Genomic DNA, 17,769 nt, shown 5'->3' on the forward strand with positions numbered 1-17,769 from the left:
GAGAGAGAGAGAGAGAGAGAGAGAGAGAGAGAGAGAGAGAGAGAGAGAGAGAGAGAGAGAAAGAGAGAAGCGGTATTGTATTGGGTTGATCCATAAATTCGTATGGATTTTTGTCTAATTGACATTCGTATTTGACCAACATAAAAATGTCGATATTAGGAGGATAGTTTCATAGTTGGCTATTTATGTATATGCTTTTATTGCTGACATTTTAAAACATATTTTGTATGAGATTTTGTAAGGGATTTAAAGAGAAATACAGTTGTCTTGATAGCAGCTTGAAAATGGGAGGCCGTAATAAGTTTTTCCGATGCATTACGCATTTTTATTTCCATAGAAATTGTTAAGGTTTGGCTAGAATGTTTTGCCTTACCCGCCATATTCACCCGACATTGCCTTTTCTGATTATCATTTGTTTCGCTCATTATAGAACTTCCTTAACGGTATAAACTTCCCTTCTTTAAAAGATATGAAAAATCACTTGGAACGTTTCTTCGTCGCAAAAGTTTTACGAGAGAAATATGAAATTGCACGTGAAAGATGACAAAATATTGTCGAACAGAATGGCGCGTACATTGTTGGTTAAAATTATTTTTTACAAGAATAAAATATATTTTAATTTTGAAAATTCGTACGAACTTATAGATCAATCCAATATTATTCGAATTCTTCCATTTTTATCGTGCAAATATGATATAAATATACATGCGCCCAATAAAGATTCAGTCCAGTGTCTCACAAGTCTACGTAGTGGAAAGAGAACGAAACGTTCCTCGTTAAAATTTATCTAATTTTCTTTCTGCCGCGAATTTAAATATTCCGCGTTTATTAGTGTATTTCCGTTTGCACCCCTTTATTGCGCGTTACATGTCAGTTTATCGTGCGAAATATCAGGCCCATCGAGAATGCGTCTATTATCATGTGAACGTTTAGCGCGGTTTCACACGCGAACATGTTTCCGCAATCGTTTCCGTATTACCTCGTAACGACCATCCTCGGTGGCGCGAACAAACTGTATCCCGCCTTGCGCGGCCAACTCCAGTAACTCGTTGCAGTCCTCCATCAATGGAGCCGAATTCGCGCCGCTTTGCGGATGATCCAGTTCATCGCGATTCAGCTCGGTAAATGGGAATTGCGAGTCCAGCGCCGTCACCAAACCATCGTCTATTGATGGTAGATTAAAAGAAAACTTTTTTTATGTCGTATAAACGGTCACACTGAGAGAAAAAATAGTTGATCTATCTGAAATTATAATTGTTTTTGGCTTCAACTATATTTTTTTATCCTAATATCGTAGTAATAACATGCATATAAGAGATTATTGTCACCAGTACTATAATAGAATCTAATAAAAAAATATTTTTTCTTGGTCATAATTTATAATAATTATTCCTCTATGGGATTATAGTTATACAAATACCAAGAATATTTTTCTCAGTGCGGTATCGCACTGAGAAATTGACGAAAGCTCACCTTGCTCTTGTTCCGCACCAGGTGGCTCAATGATGAAGCTGGATTTGCCGTCGGGTTCGATGTTTTGTATCACTATAGCGACTACGGGCACCTTCACTTGCACGGCCTTCGTGCCGTCGGTGTCTGTGGTTTCGTTGGGACTCGGAGTTATTTTTCCGGCAATTCGCAAATCCTCGGCAGTCGCAGGTGTAAGTGCCTGCGGTGAACGGTGTGTGATTGTTTCATTTTCTACGTTTTCGTCCGATCTCGATAGCAATCTCGAATTCATGTAACCGAGAGTGCTAATTTCATTTGTAATATTGACTGTTTAGTCACTGCGCTTGCGGGAAGAGACTAAAGCTGCCGACGAGCAAAGTAGAAACGCGCCGCGATGATAACAACGTTGTCTGTAATTGTTTTGATCCGTAGTTTAAACGTCGAAAGTCACAACAATGAGAAGTTTTGGCTGATTTTTCGTTGAGCATTTTTATTATTTTTATCGCGAGTGCCTCGATCTTTGTTGATTATATATGTAACGCTTCCATGTAAAAAATGAATACCAATTAATATACGGTACATTAATGGTTCAGTAAGTACGCAAGGGTAATCACCGTTGATCGGCTATGTTTATAAAATCTGCAGATGGAAAGATTACCCACGGCAAGATAAACAAAATAACAAGTACACTCGCGAAACATCGAACCTCTTTTCGCGCTGTAATATTGGATATATAACTTTTAATTAGGCTCTTGCGAAATCAACTAAAACTTCATTAAATGCACTCTCTCAATCAATAAAAAGAATGATTATAACAAGAGAAGTGAAAAATATTTCAAGTTATAATTTTGCAAGAACTTAAGAATTTTTTTAACATCTAAATTTGTCTTCAATTGCATGGAAAAATTTCTGACAAGTAGAAAAGTGAGCATTTCGAAATAACCAAAATAATCTGTATACTCTAATGACTTGCTAGAATCAAAATTGCGAAATAATGCAATTGTATCGTAAACGACACTTACGTGTTTATTGCTCGCGGTGGCCCAAACTTTAACGAGAATCGGTATACCTTTGGCGGGCTTGTAAAGAGCAAAAGGAATCTGGCCTTGGAACAACGCCATCTCCATCGCTTTCGTATCGATCTTGTCTATCACAATGCTGTCCGCCAAATCCGACTTTCATACAACAAGATTTCGAAACTAATTACACAATCCAATTTCTCGTATTCGTTATAAATGAAATTGCCACTAACCGAATCGAAGTAATCCTTCTCTTTGTTTACGCTCGTTTGACTGCGATCACCATTGTACAATTGTATGATCCTGACATTCTTGCTGAAAGTGCACAATCATACATGTCACGCACTGAATGTCTCCAATTGAATCGACTTTCGCTGCCATCGCGTGATACAATCAAATGTATAATTACGGCCTTGTATTGTACGTTGGAACTATCGTTAATTATCGAATCAATGTCAACCTTTTCCGCCTACCTTTTCGCGACATTAGATCCGTTCGTCACGGCTGCGGATTGCGCGTTGCCTGCGCTTCGATATTTCACGCCGTGCTTATATTCTTCGTGCGATCTCAAAGCGAATCTGCGCGGAAACTCCTTTCCGCAGACTCCGCAAGAGTATTGCATCTTGTCGGCGTGTGCGTGCGCCTTCACTTTGTGACAGACCAAATTCGACATCTGGTTGAAGCCCTTGCCGCAGAGATCGCATTTATATGGCCTCTCATTCGTGTGTGTGAACACATGATTACGCAAGTTTCCTGGAAAAAGAAGTATTAACGTTAATCGACGGGTCTTTCATATTCATGGCGATGCGCTTCGCGGGATTAATTCGCGGGAAATATCTACGAGACGTTTGTAAATCTAAGGGCGAGTAAAGGATTAAGTTCCGCGACTTATATTTTACAGCAGTCGCGAATGACTAAAAAGAGAATTTGCCTAGTTTAGATATTAGTAGTAGACGGTTACGTAATTTATGCGTGTGTCTGATACCCTTCTGGTGAAATCCTTTGCCGCATACGTGACACTTGTGCGGCTTGTGCTCCGAGTGCGTTTTCCGATGGGAGATCAACGTGGATACTCTGAAATTCGAATCAGCTTATCAACAGGATGGTTACGAGATCCCATCGTAATCGAAGAAACGAAGCGAGCTATAGGGCGAGGGTAGATATCGCGGAGAGAGATCGATTGCGTCTGCGACGTTTAAACTTAAAGCGCTCCCACCGGAGAGACGATTACCGACCTGTTAAACGTTTTCTTGCAGAACTCGCACACGTACGGCCTGGCGTCGCTGTGTATAGCTTTGTGCTGGCTCAATGTTGACAGTTGGCGGAAGGCCTTGCCACAAGCCTCGCATTTAAAGTTTCTCTCGTCGGTGTGCGTCGGCAAATGTCTCATCAAGGTGTACTGATGGCGAAACTCTTTTGAACCTGATTCGAATATTAAACATGAAAAGTTTCTTATGACGAAAACGAGTCGGCGACGACGGCGCGAGTCAACGTTAACGTTAAGAAGTAATTACTCGTTGCGCCGCGTAATCCAACGAGAATTCTCACGTTGCGTCTCCCGTGAAAAAAGAGAAAGAGAAGAAGTTTGTCCATCTTGTTGTTTTGATCTTCTCTCTAAATTTGTTGGAACGGAATCTCGCTGAAAACGAGTAAAAAGTGGCAGTATTTTCACTCGAGACGACAGTGAAAATACTGCCACTCACCGTAAGAGTGAACGTTCGCTCAAGCTCAGAGTGGATTCTGACTTCATGTGAGCGAATGTTCCGGTCGATTAAAGTGAATATATCCCTGCGACGGTGGAATACATTAGATTTACCCTTTAATTTCAAGGGAAAATCTTTGGAGTGGAAAATTCGCTCTGTGTGAGTGAAAAATCACTCGAATTCGGTGGTCACTCTATTTTTCGAGTCAAATTCCACTCCAAGAAATTTAGAGAGTTACATGAATACCTCGTGTGTAATTATTGATTGATAATTAATAATACGGGAAAAGAACCGTTGCTTATGTTGTTTCACTCGAAGATACTTAGACAATAATTCGAATACACACACTTTGTGTAGTTATAAATTAATAATTAATAATATGGAGATAGAACCGTTGCTAAGGCGGGCTGATTCGCTCCCTAATTGAATTTGGACAAAATCACTTTTTGGTTAAGGAGAAATCGCGATAGTTACGCACAAATGCCGCATTCCCAAATTTTGAGCGTCTTGCCATCCCGTTTGAGATATTTGACGAAATGCAATCTGGATCTTGGATCGTCCTTGTCGATAAGTCGCGTCGTCGAGCTCGAAGGACCTTCGGCAACGGGATGCGAGTACACAACCATGTTCTCGTCCGGCGCGCTAACGCTCTGCTCCAGAATCTGGAAAAGTCGGAAATTCGAAATTTCAACGAGCATACCGATAAAAGGGGCAAACGAAGGGAATTTTCCCATCTGTGTCCGTGAAATATCGAGAAATTCGATGGGATGCCGTAAAAGCGAATAACACGCGCAACAGTCGGTCGCAGTTTTCCAGGATTACATTCGCGCCGTGAAAAATCGTAGCTCCAAGGGCATTCCGTCGTAATTACGCGTATATCGCACAGTAGATAGGCAAATACTTGGCACATAAAAGCGTAAAAACGAGCGTATGCAAATGAAATTCTTCAAACTAAGAAGAAAAGGGTACGGGGCCAGATAAACGGAGCGCCGGCGGCCGTGTCGGGCGAAATATTTCATGCAAACTGTTGCTGTAACGATACGCACCCGCCCGCCGCCACCTATCTCTCCCGGCAAACAACTTTCGCGCTAATAGTTCGACAAATATTTAAGATACCTTACTGTGCACTTACTTTATACCTTAGCGCGTCCTTGCCGAGGAGTTTCGCGACGGTGCTGTCGATATTGATCACCTCAGAGTCGTTGGCCGCGTCCATGTCCATGCACTCAGCCTTGAAAACGGTTTCACATGATAGCGGATCGTTCTCATCGGTAAAACTGCCATATGGATTAATTACTTGGATCAATTGCTGATCGGCTGATCGGCTGCCTAATCCTGATACGTTCTGTGCATCGCCCCTCGAGTCCACACCCGACGATTCCTCCTTCACGTAGACCTCGTATACACTACATCGTCCGATCGTTTTCATAAATTCCGGAAATTAGTAACGCGATTACGAGCGAGCGTAATTGCGACAAGTTCTCTCTCTCTCTCTCTCTCTGTCTCTCTCTCTTGAACGCGCACGATATATCAACGTCATTTCCTTTCAATTCTAGCATATCAATTATCTATTCGCTCTGTCTAATTATTCGTCAGTTCGCAGTAAATACCAACTAGCAATAACATTACACGTCAATGTTATAATTTCCCGCTCGACAATGTAAGTGCAATATTATGTACGTTGTATATAACAGTCACATTGTTGAATAGGGAATTATAACATATTGATGTAATGTAATTGTTGATTGCTGTTTAGCGAGCTGTTAGTGCCTCGACATGCGCGAATCATGGAAAATCTACTTCGGATCAGCAGACGCGAATAATCTACCATTAAGCGTGGAATTTTGGGGGGACACAATTAAAATATAATTCAAATAATTGAGAGATATAACGATTGTTTTCTAATAGTAAGTATAAACAATTGTTTTCTGAGAAGTCTAATGGAGAATATCCAAAACTTATTTGCTAGACAAATCGCATTGTGCGTGTGACAGACAGAATCGAAGACTTCCAAAGGCTACTCTGCAAAAGATACCGTCGAAATTATGCAATTCGATCATTGTTTTCTCTCGTTTGCTTCCCTCTTTTTTTTCGCGTACGACGTTAAAATAAAGTAGTTTGTGTCCGTGCTTACGCCAGCGACGTGCGCCAACGTATAGCGCGAGCTTACCTGATAACTTCGTCCGGAATGGGACGAGGATATTGCACCTGCGCATCGTCGTACTGAGTTTCCCCTACGAAGTCGAAAAGCATTCCGTGGGAAGTGTTGCCTTATCTCGAAAATAATGACGACGGTACATCGCCACGCGGAGATATTCGATATTTCACATCACCTCGACGCAGTGTCGCGCGTGTGTTTAATATTTCAGAGAGACGCTCGGAAATTTATACTCCTTGTGATTACACGTGGCGATGTTTCATTGTCTGCTTTTGGAGCTTTTTGCATTTTATATATTTTATGTGACACGAGAAAATTCTCGTGCCGAACTTAATGGACAGTACGTAGTAAGATCGATATTTATTCGGACCACGATGATATTATCTGCGAAGAGATCGATTGAAAACATTCCAGCCTTGCTCCACAATTTCTCCGGCAAGGAAGAAAAGAGGGGCAGAGAGAGCATTGTTTGGGTAACGTAAAGACGGCTAATCGGCCTGCAGCATCTCGAGCGAGACGACGGCGTCTCTCTCCCTCTCTTTCTCTCTTTCTCTCACTCTCTTTCTCTTACACATACATAGCTTGTACTCAGCTCGACTTTTGTTCTGCACGAACATTGTCGCACGCTTCGACATTGACACGTATATTCAATCGCAGACGCTCATTTTCCAATTTTCTCATATTGTAAATTGTATATTATATTTTTCCGTGTGCTATCCACATCTCAATATTTATCGTTGCCATAATCGCATAAACTGAGAAAAAAAACTTGAAAATTTATTTGTAAAATACAAAGTTCATTTCCAAATATAAACTCTATACCTCACGAATAAGTTTTCAAGAATATCTATTTTCTCAGTATATCTATCAATCAGTTATAAATAATTAAATCTGTAGACATAATTAAGTAGTAAGATCAATGGTGAAATCATGAAATGGAAAGATATTAATTATTCAGATAAAATCAAACTTGTATAGGTACGTACGTAGATTTACCAAAAATGGAGCAATCGACCATAATTTTCAATTATGCGACAACGCGCAGCCAAATAATATCCCATGGTTACAATCGAAAAGCATACTCGGGATCGTATCCCGCGGGAGGCAGCAACAACTGCTCGGAAAATGTTCAAGAGATCTCCTCGCACAATGTACGTCGCGCGGTGTATCCACAGGATTTCATCGTGGAAATTTCCGGTTCCGAAAAATCGATGGGGACGACGCGACTTATCGTCTCTTCGATCGTGGCGCGACTCACGACGATCAAGATGACGATGACGGCTCGGTTTTTTTGTCTTTGGCATTAAATAAACGAAAGCCGCCATGATCAGACCTCATTTTTCACGCGGTGAATCACGTGAATCATCCGCGCGCGCACGTATCCGTGATCCTCCTCGCGATTGCTCTGCCAAGAGGCGACACAACGATAACGACGACGATAACAACAACGATGACAACGATAACGATACACGATGACGCCAACGACGATGTGGACGAAGATGAGGGCAACATTAACGTTACTTACAGTTGTATCCTTGTAGCGAGCCGTTCCGCGACATTTCTCGCACCGTCCTGAGTCCTGGTGCTGCTTGGCTACAGTCAATGTCATTCGCATCAACCGCCACCGTAGATAGATCCTGAGGAATCATGTACGCCACATGAACGCCGTCTGCCGGCAGACTTCGCATTTAGAATCAGCAGGAGCGTGTGCTTTTGAACGCAAGCTCTTTGGGCTTCTTCTCGCGTAGAGCTTAATCGGTAACACTCGAAATGTCGCGTCCAATTTTTTCACGATACTTAGTGCGCAGATGCTGAAGTCAACTCTCGTGCGTCCGATTGACCATGTATTCTGACAACCGATGGTAAGTGTCGAAATGACATAATAATTACGGCGCTGCAAAATGTGAACATTTAATAAACAGTATATACACTGGGAAAAGAAATATTTAAGAAATAACAAATATTTATATATTTGATGAATTCTAATAATATATTTATAAATCTAAATTTTTTTATAAATCTAAATTTTTTATTTGAATAGAATAAACAGTTGCTTTCATGAAAAGATAAGGTTTCCTTGAGATTTTAAGAAAATGTACTATACTTTCTTATTTCTGAAAAAAATTTTATATTAGTACATGTAAATATATATTATTAGAGTATTCACCAAATTATTTACAATTTCTCTTAGATTTTTTATTATTATTTATTATATAAATTATTTTTATTATTATTTATTACATTATTTTAATATATATTTACTATTTCTTGCATTATTTTCGCTCAGTATATATGAAAATAATTATAGATGCAATTAAATATTTATGCAGCCATTCATGACATTTTCCCATTAATTTGAGGATTCTTATTACCAAATTATACATTTTTCCAATAATTTAAGAATTTTTATTTTCGCAAATTTGGAAATTGAAACATCTCGATATTCAAAGTGAAAAAAATATAGAACATTATTATTTCCCGTTAAGAAAGGACCATATTAAATCGTCGCGTTTTCAGTTTCAAATGCAATCTTCTTTTCAACTCGTTCGGCGAAAGCTCGGCCTTATCCTTCGCCTGGATATTTGCGCGTGTAACATTAATATGCCGGGAAACATCTGGATATCCCGTTCGATCGGTGAACTAACGGAAACCATCTCGAAAGCCGGAACCGAAGAACTACTCTCCTCCTGTTTTCGAATTCCGGTCAGGTATGTCGGCGCTTCCCACCTACCTACCCACCGACATAGACTCCGCCATACTCGCCCGACTCAATTATGACTTGCTACTTCTTGTTAGCCGCTGTTTAAGTTACTCCAACCTTCCTTCCCATGGTCCTTCCTTCCTCTCTATCTACCTTCCTTCCTGCGTCCTTACTCTGAGCCGGCCGTCACTTCCGTCTTTCGCGTCCATTCTCTCATGGAAGCTGAGAAACACAGTTTTGCTCGTGGACAAGTTGAGACGTTTGAATGACGCGATAAGCAATAACGAATAAATTTTTATCTCATCTTTCGCGATCTTCGATTACTCTTTTGCGCAAATTTCGATTTGTATATACAGAAAACTACTTACTCCATTCAGATATATGTTACTTATTGCAAGTATTTCATAAATTGATATATTCGCAAATATGTCACAAGTTTATTACAGACATTAAATTTACTCAAAATGCATTCCTAGTAAGTTCAGCATTTCAATCAAGAATATTAAATTAAAACCAAAATTCGGTTTGCTTACTCCGTAGAACTAAAGCAACTTTTTTCGATAAATCTTATCGTATTCTTGTAAAAAGAATAAATTCTTATGTGATAAGGATAATGAGCCTTTCTAAAATTTATAATTAATATATTTTTTAGGACTGTTATCAAGAAAATATTCTTTACTGAAGATAACCATTACTTTAAAGAAAGATAATAAACTGAGTGAGCGTTTTTTTCTCAGCAGTAGAATGACATTTTTCTGTATATATACGATGCCATACGTATTGTTCCGGCATATTTACGCGAGCACGTGACGTTTACAATATTCTCATGTTGTTTAATCTCATCGTGCGCGTATTTCAGCTCCGTCTTAAATTTGACAAAGTGCGTGTAGTGTTTACGATCAGCTTTATGCAAAGAAAAAGTAGCGGTGAACTACGCGCGCGAGTCGACGCATCAGCGCGCCAATGTTTGCCAGCTACTTGCGAACTGTCGAGGAAGTGGCGGCGGTTCTGCCTGACTGTTCTTACTGCAAACTTCGTCTCTTTGGCGCGCTGCATGTGAGCGGAACAAAGCATACTTCTCTGTCTCGATAGCATAGTATTACGAACACGCGGGAAGAAGCTCTCGAATGACGTTAGAAATTGTGTACTCCTGACATACGTAAGAAGCTATTTTTGGCATACAAGACCTCTCCTATAGAAATTTCAATTACGATAAGGTGTAACGTAAACTAATCAGTCAAATTGATGGTTCTTTCGATCGGTTCAAGGTTCAATGCAAGATTGGAAGGCATGACGATTTTTTCGTCTTGAGCGAAATTCATTCGAGAAGATGGCACTTTGTTACTTGAAGCGAATTTTTATTTAAAATTTTCCATTTTTGCTCGAAAATATATTCCTACTCGTTCATATTTTAAATAATATAGAATTATTTCTATTCTCTTTTTTCGTCTGACATACGCGAGTTTCCTCTCAAAACTATTAATTGAAATTTTTCGCGAAGGTGCAAGATTTCCCAATAAGTGCGCGGTCATTAGAATGCCGAAAGAATTGTTTTCTCAGGGAACATTTGATTTACCTCATCAGCGAGTTCTTAACTTGGGCGTGGGGTTTGAATAGCGGTTGGGTGCTCCAACGAAATGCTTTCACGAACTCGACTCGGTGAGTGGCTGTGGAAAGGTGTGAGAATCTGAGCGAGATAGAGGAAGGGAAAGCAAGTGGGTGAGGTTGCGGGGTGGAAAAAGGGGTGAGCGAGAGAGTTCACGGCAGCGTGGGGTGGCAATTTGATTTTGCAACCTAGATAAAGAAAGCTTTCTTCCTCGTTATTGGTTACTACGAGTTCCAACCTCCTCGCTCCTTAAACTCGAAGGAATTTCTCACTACTGGATGGAGTAGTCCGGAGAGATAGTTTCGTCGACGTGAACTTCTAATATGGTATATATACATATTACATACATATATGCGCATAGCGTAAATTATAGCCATCCCACGAAGATGCGTGATCGCGTATAGATGCTCTCAGTGCTATTGAATATATGGCGAATAGATGCTGTGAGATGGATAGCCTTGTGTTGGAATGGCCCAATAATAAAATGTGAGTGAATGGATGAGTGAGTGATTGAGTGAGTGAGTGAGTGAATGAGTGAGTGAGTGAGAAAGAGAGAACGGCTGTTAGCGAAATTGTCTAGTACAAAGTTATTTCTTTTATAATTATAATTAAAATCTTACTTTGAAATAGTTAAACGTATAAAAATGAAAGAAACTTATATTATTAAAAGTGAAAAAAGCAATTGTAAGGAAATTATTTCGTGAATATCGCTTTCTCTGATCGGTTTCTCTTCTTTTGCTTAATGAAAGATTCATATAAATCTTTTAGAAATAATTTTTAGCAAATTATGATTAGCTGTGGCAATAAAATCTTTTTTCCATGTAATATTAAAAAAGAACCGTTGTCTGTTAAAATGTGTACTGTTGTCAATGTGTGAAGAAAATTTATTTTATGTGCAGAAACTAACTAAATATAAGTTTACTAGTAAAGTAGCAAAGTACTCTAAATAACTTTTCACTAGAATAACCAAGAAATTTTCAATAGAAAATCTCTTGGTATCTAAATTAGGGTCTTTAAATTAGGATCTCTAAATTAGTTCGATTTCTTAAAATAATTATCAGTTCTAAATGGAAGTGTAATATTTCAAACATTTAAATAGGGCGATTTTAAATAGGGCAACCAAGTTTTTCAATATTTTTTCTAATCTTTATTTTACATTAGAATTGAGTAAAACTTTCAAAATAATTTCGTTATTTAGTTACATGCTAAAAGTGTTTTAAAAACATTTTGTTTTTTTATGTTTTGTTTTATTGAATACAATAATTTATATAAAAATCTCTATTTCTCTGATTCTTTGTTTGATAGTATAAAGATATAATGACTTTAACGACTGAAATAAAGCGCGAGTTCCTATAGTATTTTTGTTTCAATTCTGGATAAAGAATCTATGTTTGAGAAAAGAATGGAATTCCTGATTGGTATCGTAGTGAGATGACAAATTTTGGGACTAATTTTGACATTCAGGATTTATGCTGTATCTGGAAAAATCTTGAGAAATTTTTACGAAGGTTGTTTCCTCTTATAATTTTTTACGGTTATGAAGACCATCAAGTAATATTCTAGATCTGTAACGGGGTGACTTCTGAACTCCCACGCGCATTGACGCGATCAACAAGAGAGGGATAACGAAAAAATACAAATATAAATACTTAAACTCTCGCTTTCTCCGGATTAAAAGCGACACATATTCCTTTTTCGGCCATTTGAATCGTAAACCTTGCGCTGGAGTGCTCGGTTCTATCTCGGAGAGAGAGACGATATGCCCAAGTCGAAATTCGTCGTTGAAACGAGAATTCGCGATCGTCAAACGTGACAGACGCGACATTCGGGCCTGCTGCAGTTCCGCGAACGAACGATACGCGGACATGGGTCGAGGAGAAAAGTCCCCAGACTCCTTCCGAAGTGCCGATGGAGTCGGCCGACCCAAAAACAAAGCCGTAACTCGATAGAGACGTCATCCTGCCGTCAAGAAACTCGGGGTGACAAGAATAGGGTGACTACCCACGAAGCCGCCAGCGATTCTCTCCCCCGACCTCCTTCTTCACCACCGCCTATTCACCGAGCCATCCGCAGCCACCCTCATGGCATCCTTCACCCTCCCTCCTTCCATATACCCTTGCCTGGCAAAGAGCCGGTACCCGCTACGACGACGCTCGTCTTCTGGACGACCACGAACTGTCCAACTGTCCAAGTGGCCATTTTCGCGCGCGCGGGCTACGGGACACCTCCATCTCTCTTCTATCGCGAATAATATCTCTCTGGAATACCGACAGGCACGTCTCGCGAGCGAGTCCTGACAAATACCGGCCCTCCCCCGCGTTTGCCTTACCAAGGACGTGCCTGCGCGTATCTCCGTCATCGTCGTTGTCGTAGACGACGAACGAGTTTCGGATCGGCTTCGATCTCGCAACGTTACGTTCGTCGTTTACTGCCTAACGAGGCGGAAAAATTGTCCCTAACGACACGCTACTTCTGACGGGGATGCAATTATGATACGCGTGCTCTGCTGCTCTAGAGAAGGCGAGGCGAGGCGAAGGCGATGAGTTCGCGATGCACTCCGAAGAGAAAGAGATGAGACTCGAAAACGAGAATCGCACTCTGATCTGTCTGATATGACAATTATCATATGAAGAATGAGCGTCGAACGATGATCACTTTGACTCTTTCGTTAGCGCAATTTTTCCCAAACGATACGTGTGGATATTTTTGCAGCAAGGAAAATTATTTTTTAATAATTTGAAAAATTAAGAAATTCACAGGAAGATATTATTAAGTTTATTCGTGATTAAACTTCCTCTCCGAAAACCACTTGCAAATAGATGTATTGCCATCTGATGAGTTAAATGCGGCTATCATGTGATGCTTGTCTACAACGAGAAAGTACTCGATTAATCGTGGACATTACATATACAATTAGTCGCCGCGCCGAGTGCTCGAACGCACACGGGCTCGCAAACTACGCAGGAAAATTAATTTTCTTAATGGTCTCACACGTTCGTGATTTCATTTTCATTTATTAATTTTCTTAATGGCATAATCTTCAGTTTACATCCGATTACTATCGTTGCTTCCGAGATCAATTCATCCGTTGACGGAAGGGGAGGAGGGAAGAGGAGGGAAGAGGAGAGGAGAGGAGGAGAGGGGACAGAGGCGAACGGGGGACGCGCATCCCCTTTAAGGGGCGGCCGTAAAAAATTAATTTTCTTAATGCAACACTATCTGCGAAATGAGGTGAGTGCCGAGATTGCGAAATAATTAGTGTTTCCTCGGTTGGCGCGCAGGGAGCTCACCTCCAAGAAAATTCTCTCGGTATTAAGCCCCCCCGAATATATAAGTTTCATGGCGATTGCCCATTGGAATATTATATTATACTGCGTACTTCTGCAGGTGCATGGCGCGCGTATGCGCCGTCGTATGTAAAATCGCGGGACTTTTATGATAACTGTAATGCCTCGCTTTAAAGTCGCTCGAGAGAGGTCAACTCTGTAAAATTGGTATTAACTAGATAATACTCGTGTGAATTAATGCGCCTAACCGCGTCGCGTCGCGCTGCGCTCTGCGAAATTTCCTCACGACGTATCATTCTGATATCTTCATCGCGAGGGAGGCTTAGGGAGGGACGCTGAGACCTCGACTTCTTACGTTTTTTTCATTTTTGGCGGCTCGCCAGAAATCTAAATGCACGCATACAACGTCACCGCGTTGACTGTGTGATAAGCTCCAACAATGTTTTACGTCGGATGATAACAATTAAGACAGAACAGATGAAGGACTAAATATTATCCAGGTTTTCTCTGCACATAACAGACATAACAATTCGAGATTCCTCGGCTCCTCGCAACGCACTTGTGTAAGGAGTAAGCGTTTGGAAGTTTCTTCAACGTTGAAAAGCGTGTTTTACATTCCGGTACCATTAAGAAAATGAAATTTGCAATTCAGATAGGCGAGAGATACTTTTCGCCTTTCAATTGACGCTGCCGACTTTTTCAGGGTGAAAATTAGGATGTGCCTTGTAGCACGTGTTGTGTGCGTTGTGTGTCATAAAAAATAAGAAAAATGAAAATGATCTGCCAATTAACAAGTGATATCGCATCGAAATATGAATAACGACCTGAACTAAAATGTCTTACTTATTTCGCGAGAAAGAAAATAATAAAAATTAGCATAGTGATAAAAACAACGCGAGCATTGTGTATTCTCTTTAAATGCGGTCAAGTTCCGTAATTCTCGCGGTAAAGGAACATTCGCGGGACATACGAATCGAGACTCGGGATATTACACAGACTCGACTCGTTCCCACCGAGGATCGCTCTGACTATAGATCCACTTGCGAAGGATTAATCAACGTTTCCACTGTACCGCGATTTATATCGGTTTACCGGCTTATATCGGTCAAAGAAGGGATACATTACATGGTACGGAGCCTCTCTTCGAGATTATTTCCAAGAGTGGAGGGGTCAATCAGAGGGTCAGAGTCGAGAGTCGTGTCAACGAGGAGCAGTAAGTCTTTGGAAAAACAAAGAACAGGGCGAGAGAGAGAGAGAGAGAAGACAGCGTGGGCCGAAAGAAACGGCATCTCTCCAGCAATCTCGCGTCGCGACGTCGTAACTGCCTCGGACGTCCTATAGGTCCGTAACCGTTTCGGAATCCAAGAGAGGCGTCGGTGGCACCCGGCCGGGAGGTGCGGAGCAGGGTCGGCTGATGGTTGGCACGGCGGCGGATACAGCGTAAATTGTTAAGGCGAGGCCTCGCCTAGTTATAAATTAGGAAAGAGGCAATCTCGTCCGGGTTGGGTGTTTTCCCCCGCGTTTTCCTCTCGCGCGTCCTCTCCGCGCACCGACGACTCGCCTCCCTCTCTCTCTCTCTCTCTCTCTCTCTTTCTCTCTTTTGCGCGCGTGAGCTCTGTCTCTTTGTACGAGGCTTTAGTACTGGTCATAAAAAAAGGAAGAAGTGAAACGTCTCAGAAATCCGGCTGAAATTAAGCTCCGCCGTATGAAAGAAGGAGAGACGGAAAGAAAGAAATGGGCTAGAGAGAGGGAGAGGATGGATATACTCTTGCGCTCTTGGCGTTTCTCGGCGCGTTCCACCCCCGTGTGACGGCGATTAGGCCACCGCTGTCTCCCACGAGATTGTATCGCATCCCTTTGCAACGAAAAGCGGGGATATTCGCGGATGTTCTCGAGATTCCACAACAGAACCTGGCGACGACCCGGGCACGCACCGCGACGATCGGTTGTCATCCATGTGTGCACGTTGCGGCGAACTCGTGATATTTTTTTTGCTCAGTGTGTCCAGATTTGTCTGGTTTTCCGGCGTACAGCACGACCGAGCTTTTCAAAGGGAGACACTGATATTCGGGGCGTATCTCGGCTTGCGTTCTGCCCGAAACGGTTTAAGCTCGGGGGCTCGTACGAATATTCTATATCTCGTCGAACGTGCCCTCCGTTCGATTCGGATAATACGGGAGTGTCAGATTTCAATCTCTTCGATATGCGAGATACGCCGGGGCGTGCGGCTCCTTTTTAATATCTCTAATATTTCCAGTCAATATTTCCCATTTATTCACGATCCATCACTCGTCTGACGTGTAACCGGAAGCCTCCCCCGCTTTCCGTTGCCGCCCAACTCGAGTCAATCCGATATAGAGAGAGCCGAGTTCGAATTTCCCGCTATACGTAAGGCGATACGCCGTAAGTTGAGTGCACGAGCAAATGTTTTCTTTCCAGATGGAAAATAACCAGTGTCGCATTCCCCAGACGTCGTCACGCCAACGCGCGACGCGCACATCTCCCCGATATGGAAAAATAATTCCACCTCGCGCAATCTTTTTGCTTTTTTCCTGGCGGGTCGCGGCATGGAGCTCGTTTCGCGGCTTTCCGAGGTCCGGCCTTGCTGCTAACCGCGAAAATGACATTTATTATTTTTTCTCCATCTTTGAGCATGTGAATTGCACGAACGGAACGGCTTATGCGTCTACGGAAAATCTGTAGAAGGCACATTACGCCTATAATGCGTATTCTGAAAGAAGTCTTTCGGTTATCGCAACAAAAGCGAGTTTGCTGTTTGATGATCGTCAGGGAAACAAATCGAATATAGCACATATTATGGACTTGTTCGCGGAGTTGATTTCGATCAGAATCTTTTAGTTGTTTCCCAGATTTCTATTTTATTTTCTAGAGAAAATTGAATATTATTCTGATTGAAATTGATTCCGAACAAGTTCGTAATACGCGTCCAATTATCCTTGCAAATTATTTTTTATTATTCGTCATTTTAACAAACATACATCATCTGAGATACAAATCACATTTGTTCTCGTTATCAGGTTAGATCAGTCGTGTCTTTATTACAAAATTATTGCTCAGAACAGCAAATTGAAAGCAACAGATCATTTGTTCCCACCGTAGGGTCGTTTGTCTCATATTAGTAAAACTTTTGTGTTGCGGTAATTGGTTAAATTAGTAAAACTTTTTCTCTCAGTGTAGGCTCGTTTATATAAGGCGCAAAACTGCGTCCATATTTGCGAATCGCACTTTGCGTCTTACGTAGACAACGGACTCTTAGAGATGTCGATGGAGCGCGTATGGAATCGTCTACGGGCAGCAAGGTAGAGGAGATTGTTTTCGCAAAGGCGAACGAGCGAGCTTACATCGTCGTTGTCCGACTCTCGGGACGACGCTACAAGGGTAGATCGCGCCGCGCGATTTTCGCCGATTGGCATCTTGAGAGGGAGAGCGATAAAAAAAGAAAACTCGCCCGGGAGGGAAACGTCGCAATAGTCGTCGCAGTAGTCGCGGAGGGATCTCCAGATTCCGTCCAGCGGTTACGCCCAGAACTAGTCAGCTTCGGCAGTGGGTTGGCCCGATTAGGATCAGCCGAAGCGAGGCTGGAGCAAAGTCGAGCCTCCGCTTACCCGGCTCACGCGCGTCCTAGTACTCCGCAAAAAGAGACGTCTCCGTTCCCGATCTGTGCTCGGAATGTCCCTTTCCGGCTACGTGGCGACGGCGACGACGGCGACGGCGAATGGTGGGCATCGACGTGGATATCCGGTGGAAATTTCGCCGGTAGAGACTCTGGTGGGTCGCGCGCGCGCTGACCCACGCTGAGAACACGATTTCCACTCGCGTGGAACT

The 17,769-nt window shown here is 41.8% G+C and overlaps 1 protein-coding gene across 7 annotated transcripts in view; it reads right to left on the reverse strand.

Annotated features, from left to right (window-relative positions):
• LOC116850276 overlaps positions 1–7,900 on the reverse strand; it is a 12,362-nt gene extending 4,462 nt beyond the window's left edge. Inside the window, exons 1-12 of one of the 7 annotated variants that reach the window (XM_032828346.1) lie at positions 7,855–7,900; positions 6,342–6,405; positions 5,469–5,577; positions 5,304–5,402; positions 4,650–4,833; positions 3,704–3,890; positions 3,454–3,542; positions 2,942–3,221; positions 2,702–2,783; positions 2,472–2,624; positions 1,474–1,669; positions 980–1,164 (exon numbers count right to left, since the gene is read on the reverse strand). In XM_032828346.1, coding sequence (XP_032684237.1) covers positions 980–1,164; positions 1,474–1,669; positions 2,472–2,624; positions 2,702–2,783; positions 2,942–3,221; positions 3,454–3,542; positions 3,704–3,890; positions 4,650–4,833; positions 5,304–5,402; positions 5,469–5,577; positions 6,342–6,405; positions 7,855–7,888 — 1,662 coding nt within the window. In that variant the 5' untranslated portion in view covers positions 7,889–7,900. Of the gene's footprint in view, positions 1–979; positions 1,165–1,473; positions 1,670–2,471; positions 2,625–2,701; positions 2,784–2,941; positions 3,222–3,453; positions 3,543–3,703; positions 3,891–3,982; positions 4,108–4,645; positions 4,834–5,303; positions 5,578–6,341; positions 6,406–6,906; positions 7,215–7,315; positions 7,578–7,854 lie in introns of those variants that run through there. The other 6 variants (XM_032828347.1, XM_032828345.1, XM_032828344.1 and 3 more) reach the window with 6 other exon arrangements.
• Between the last annotated feature and the right edge of the window lie 9,869 nt (positions 7,901–17,769).

The sequence above is a fragment of the Odontomachus brunneus genome, unplaced genomic scaffold (assembly GCF_010583005.1).
Source record: "Odontomachus brunneus isolate Ranch 3 - 2012 unplaced genomic scaffold, Obru_v1 Obru_scaffold_140, whole genome shotgun sequence".
In the NCBI taxonomy this organism is placed as follows: domain Eukaryota; kingdom Metazoa; phylum Arthropoda; class Insecta; order Hymenoptera; family Formicidae; genus Odontomachus; species Odontomachus brunneus.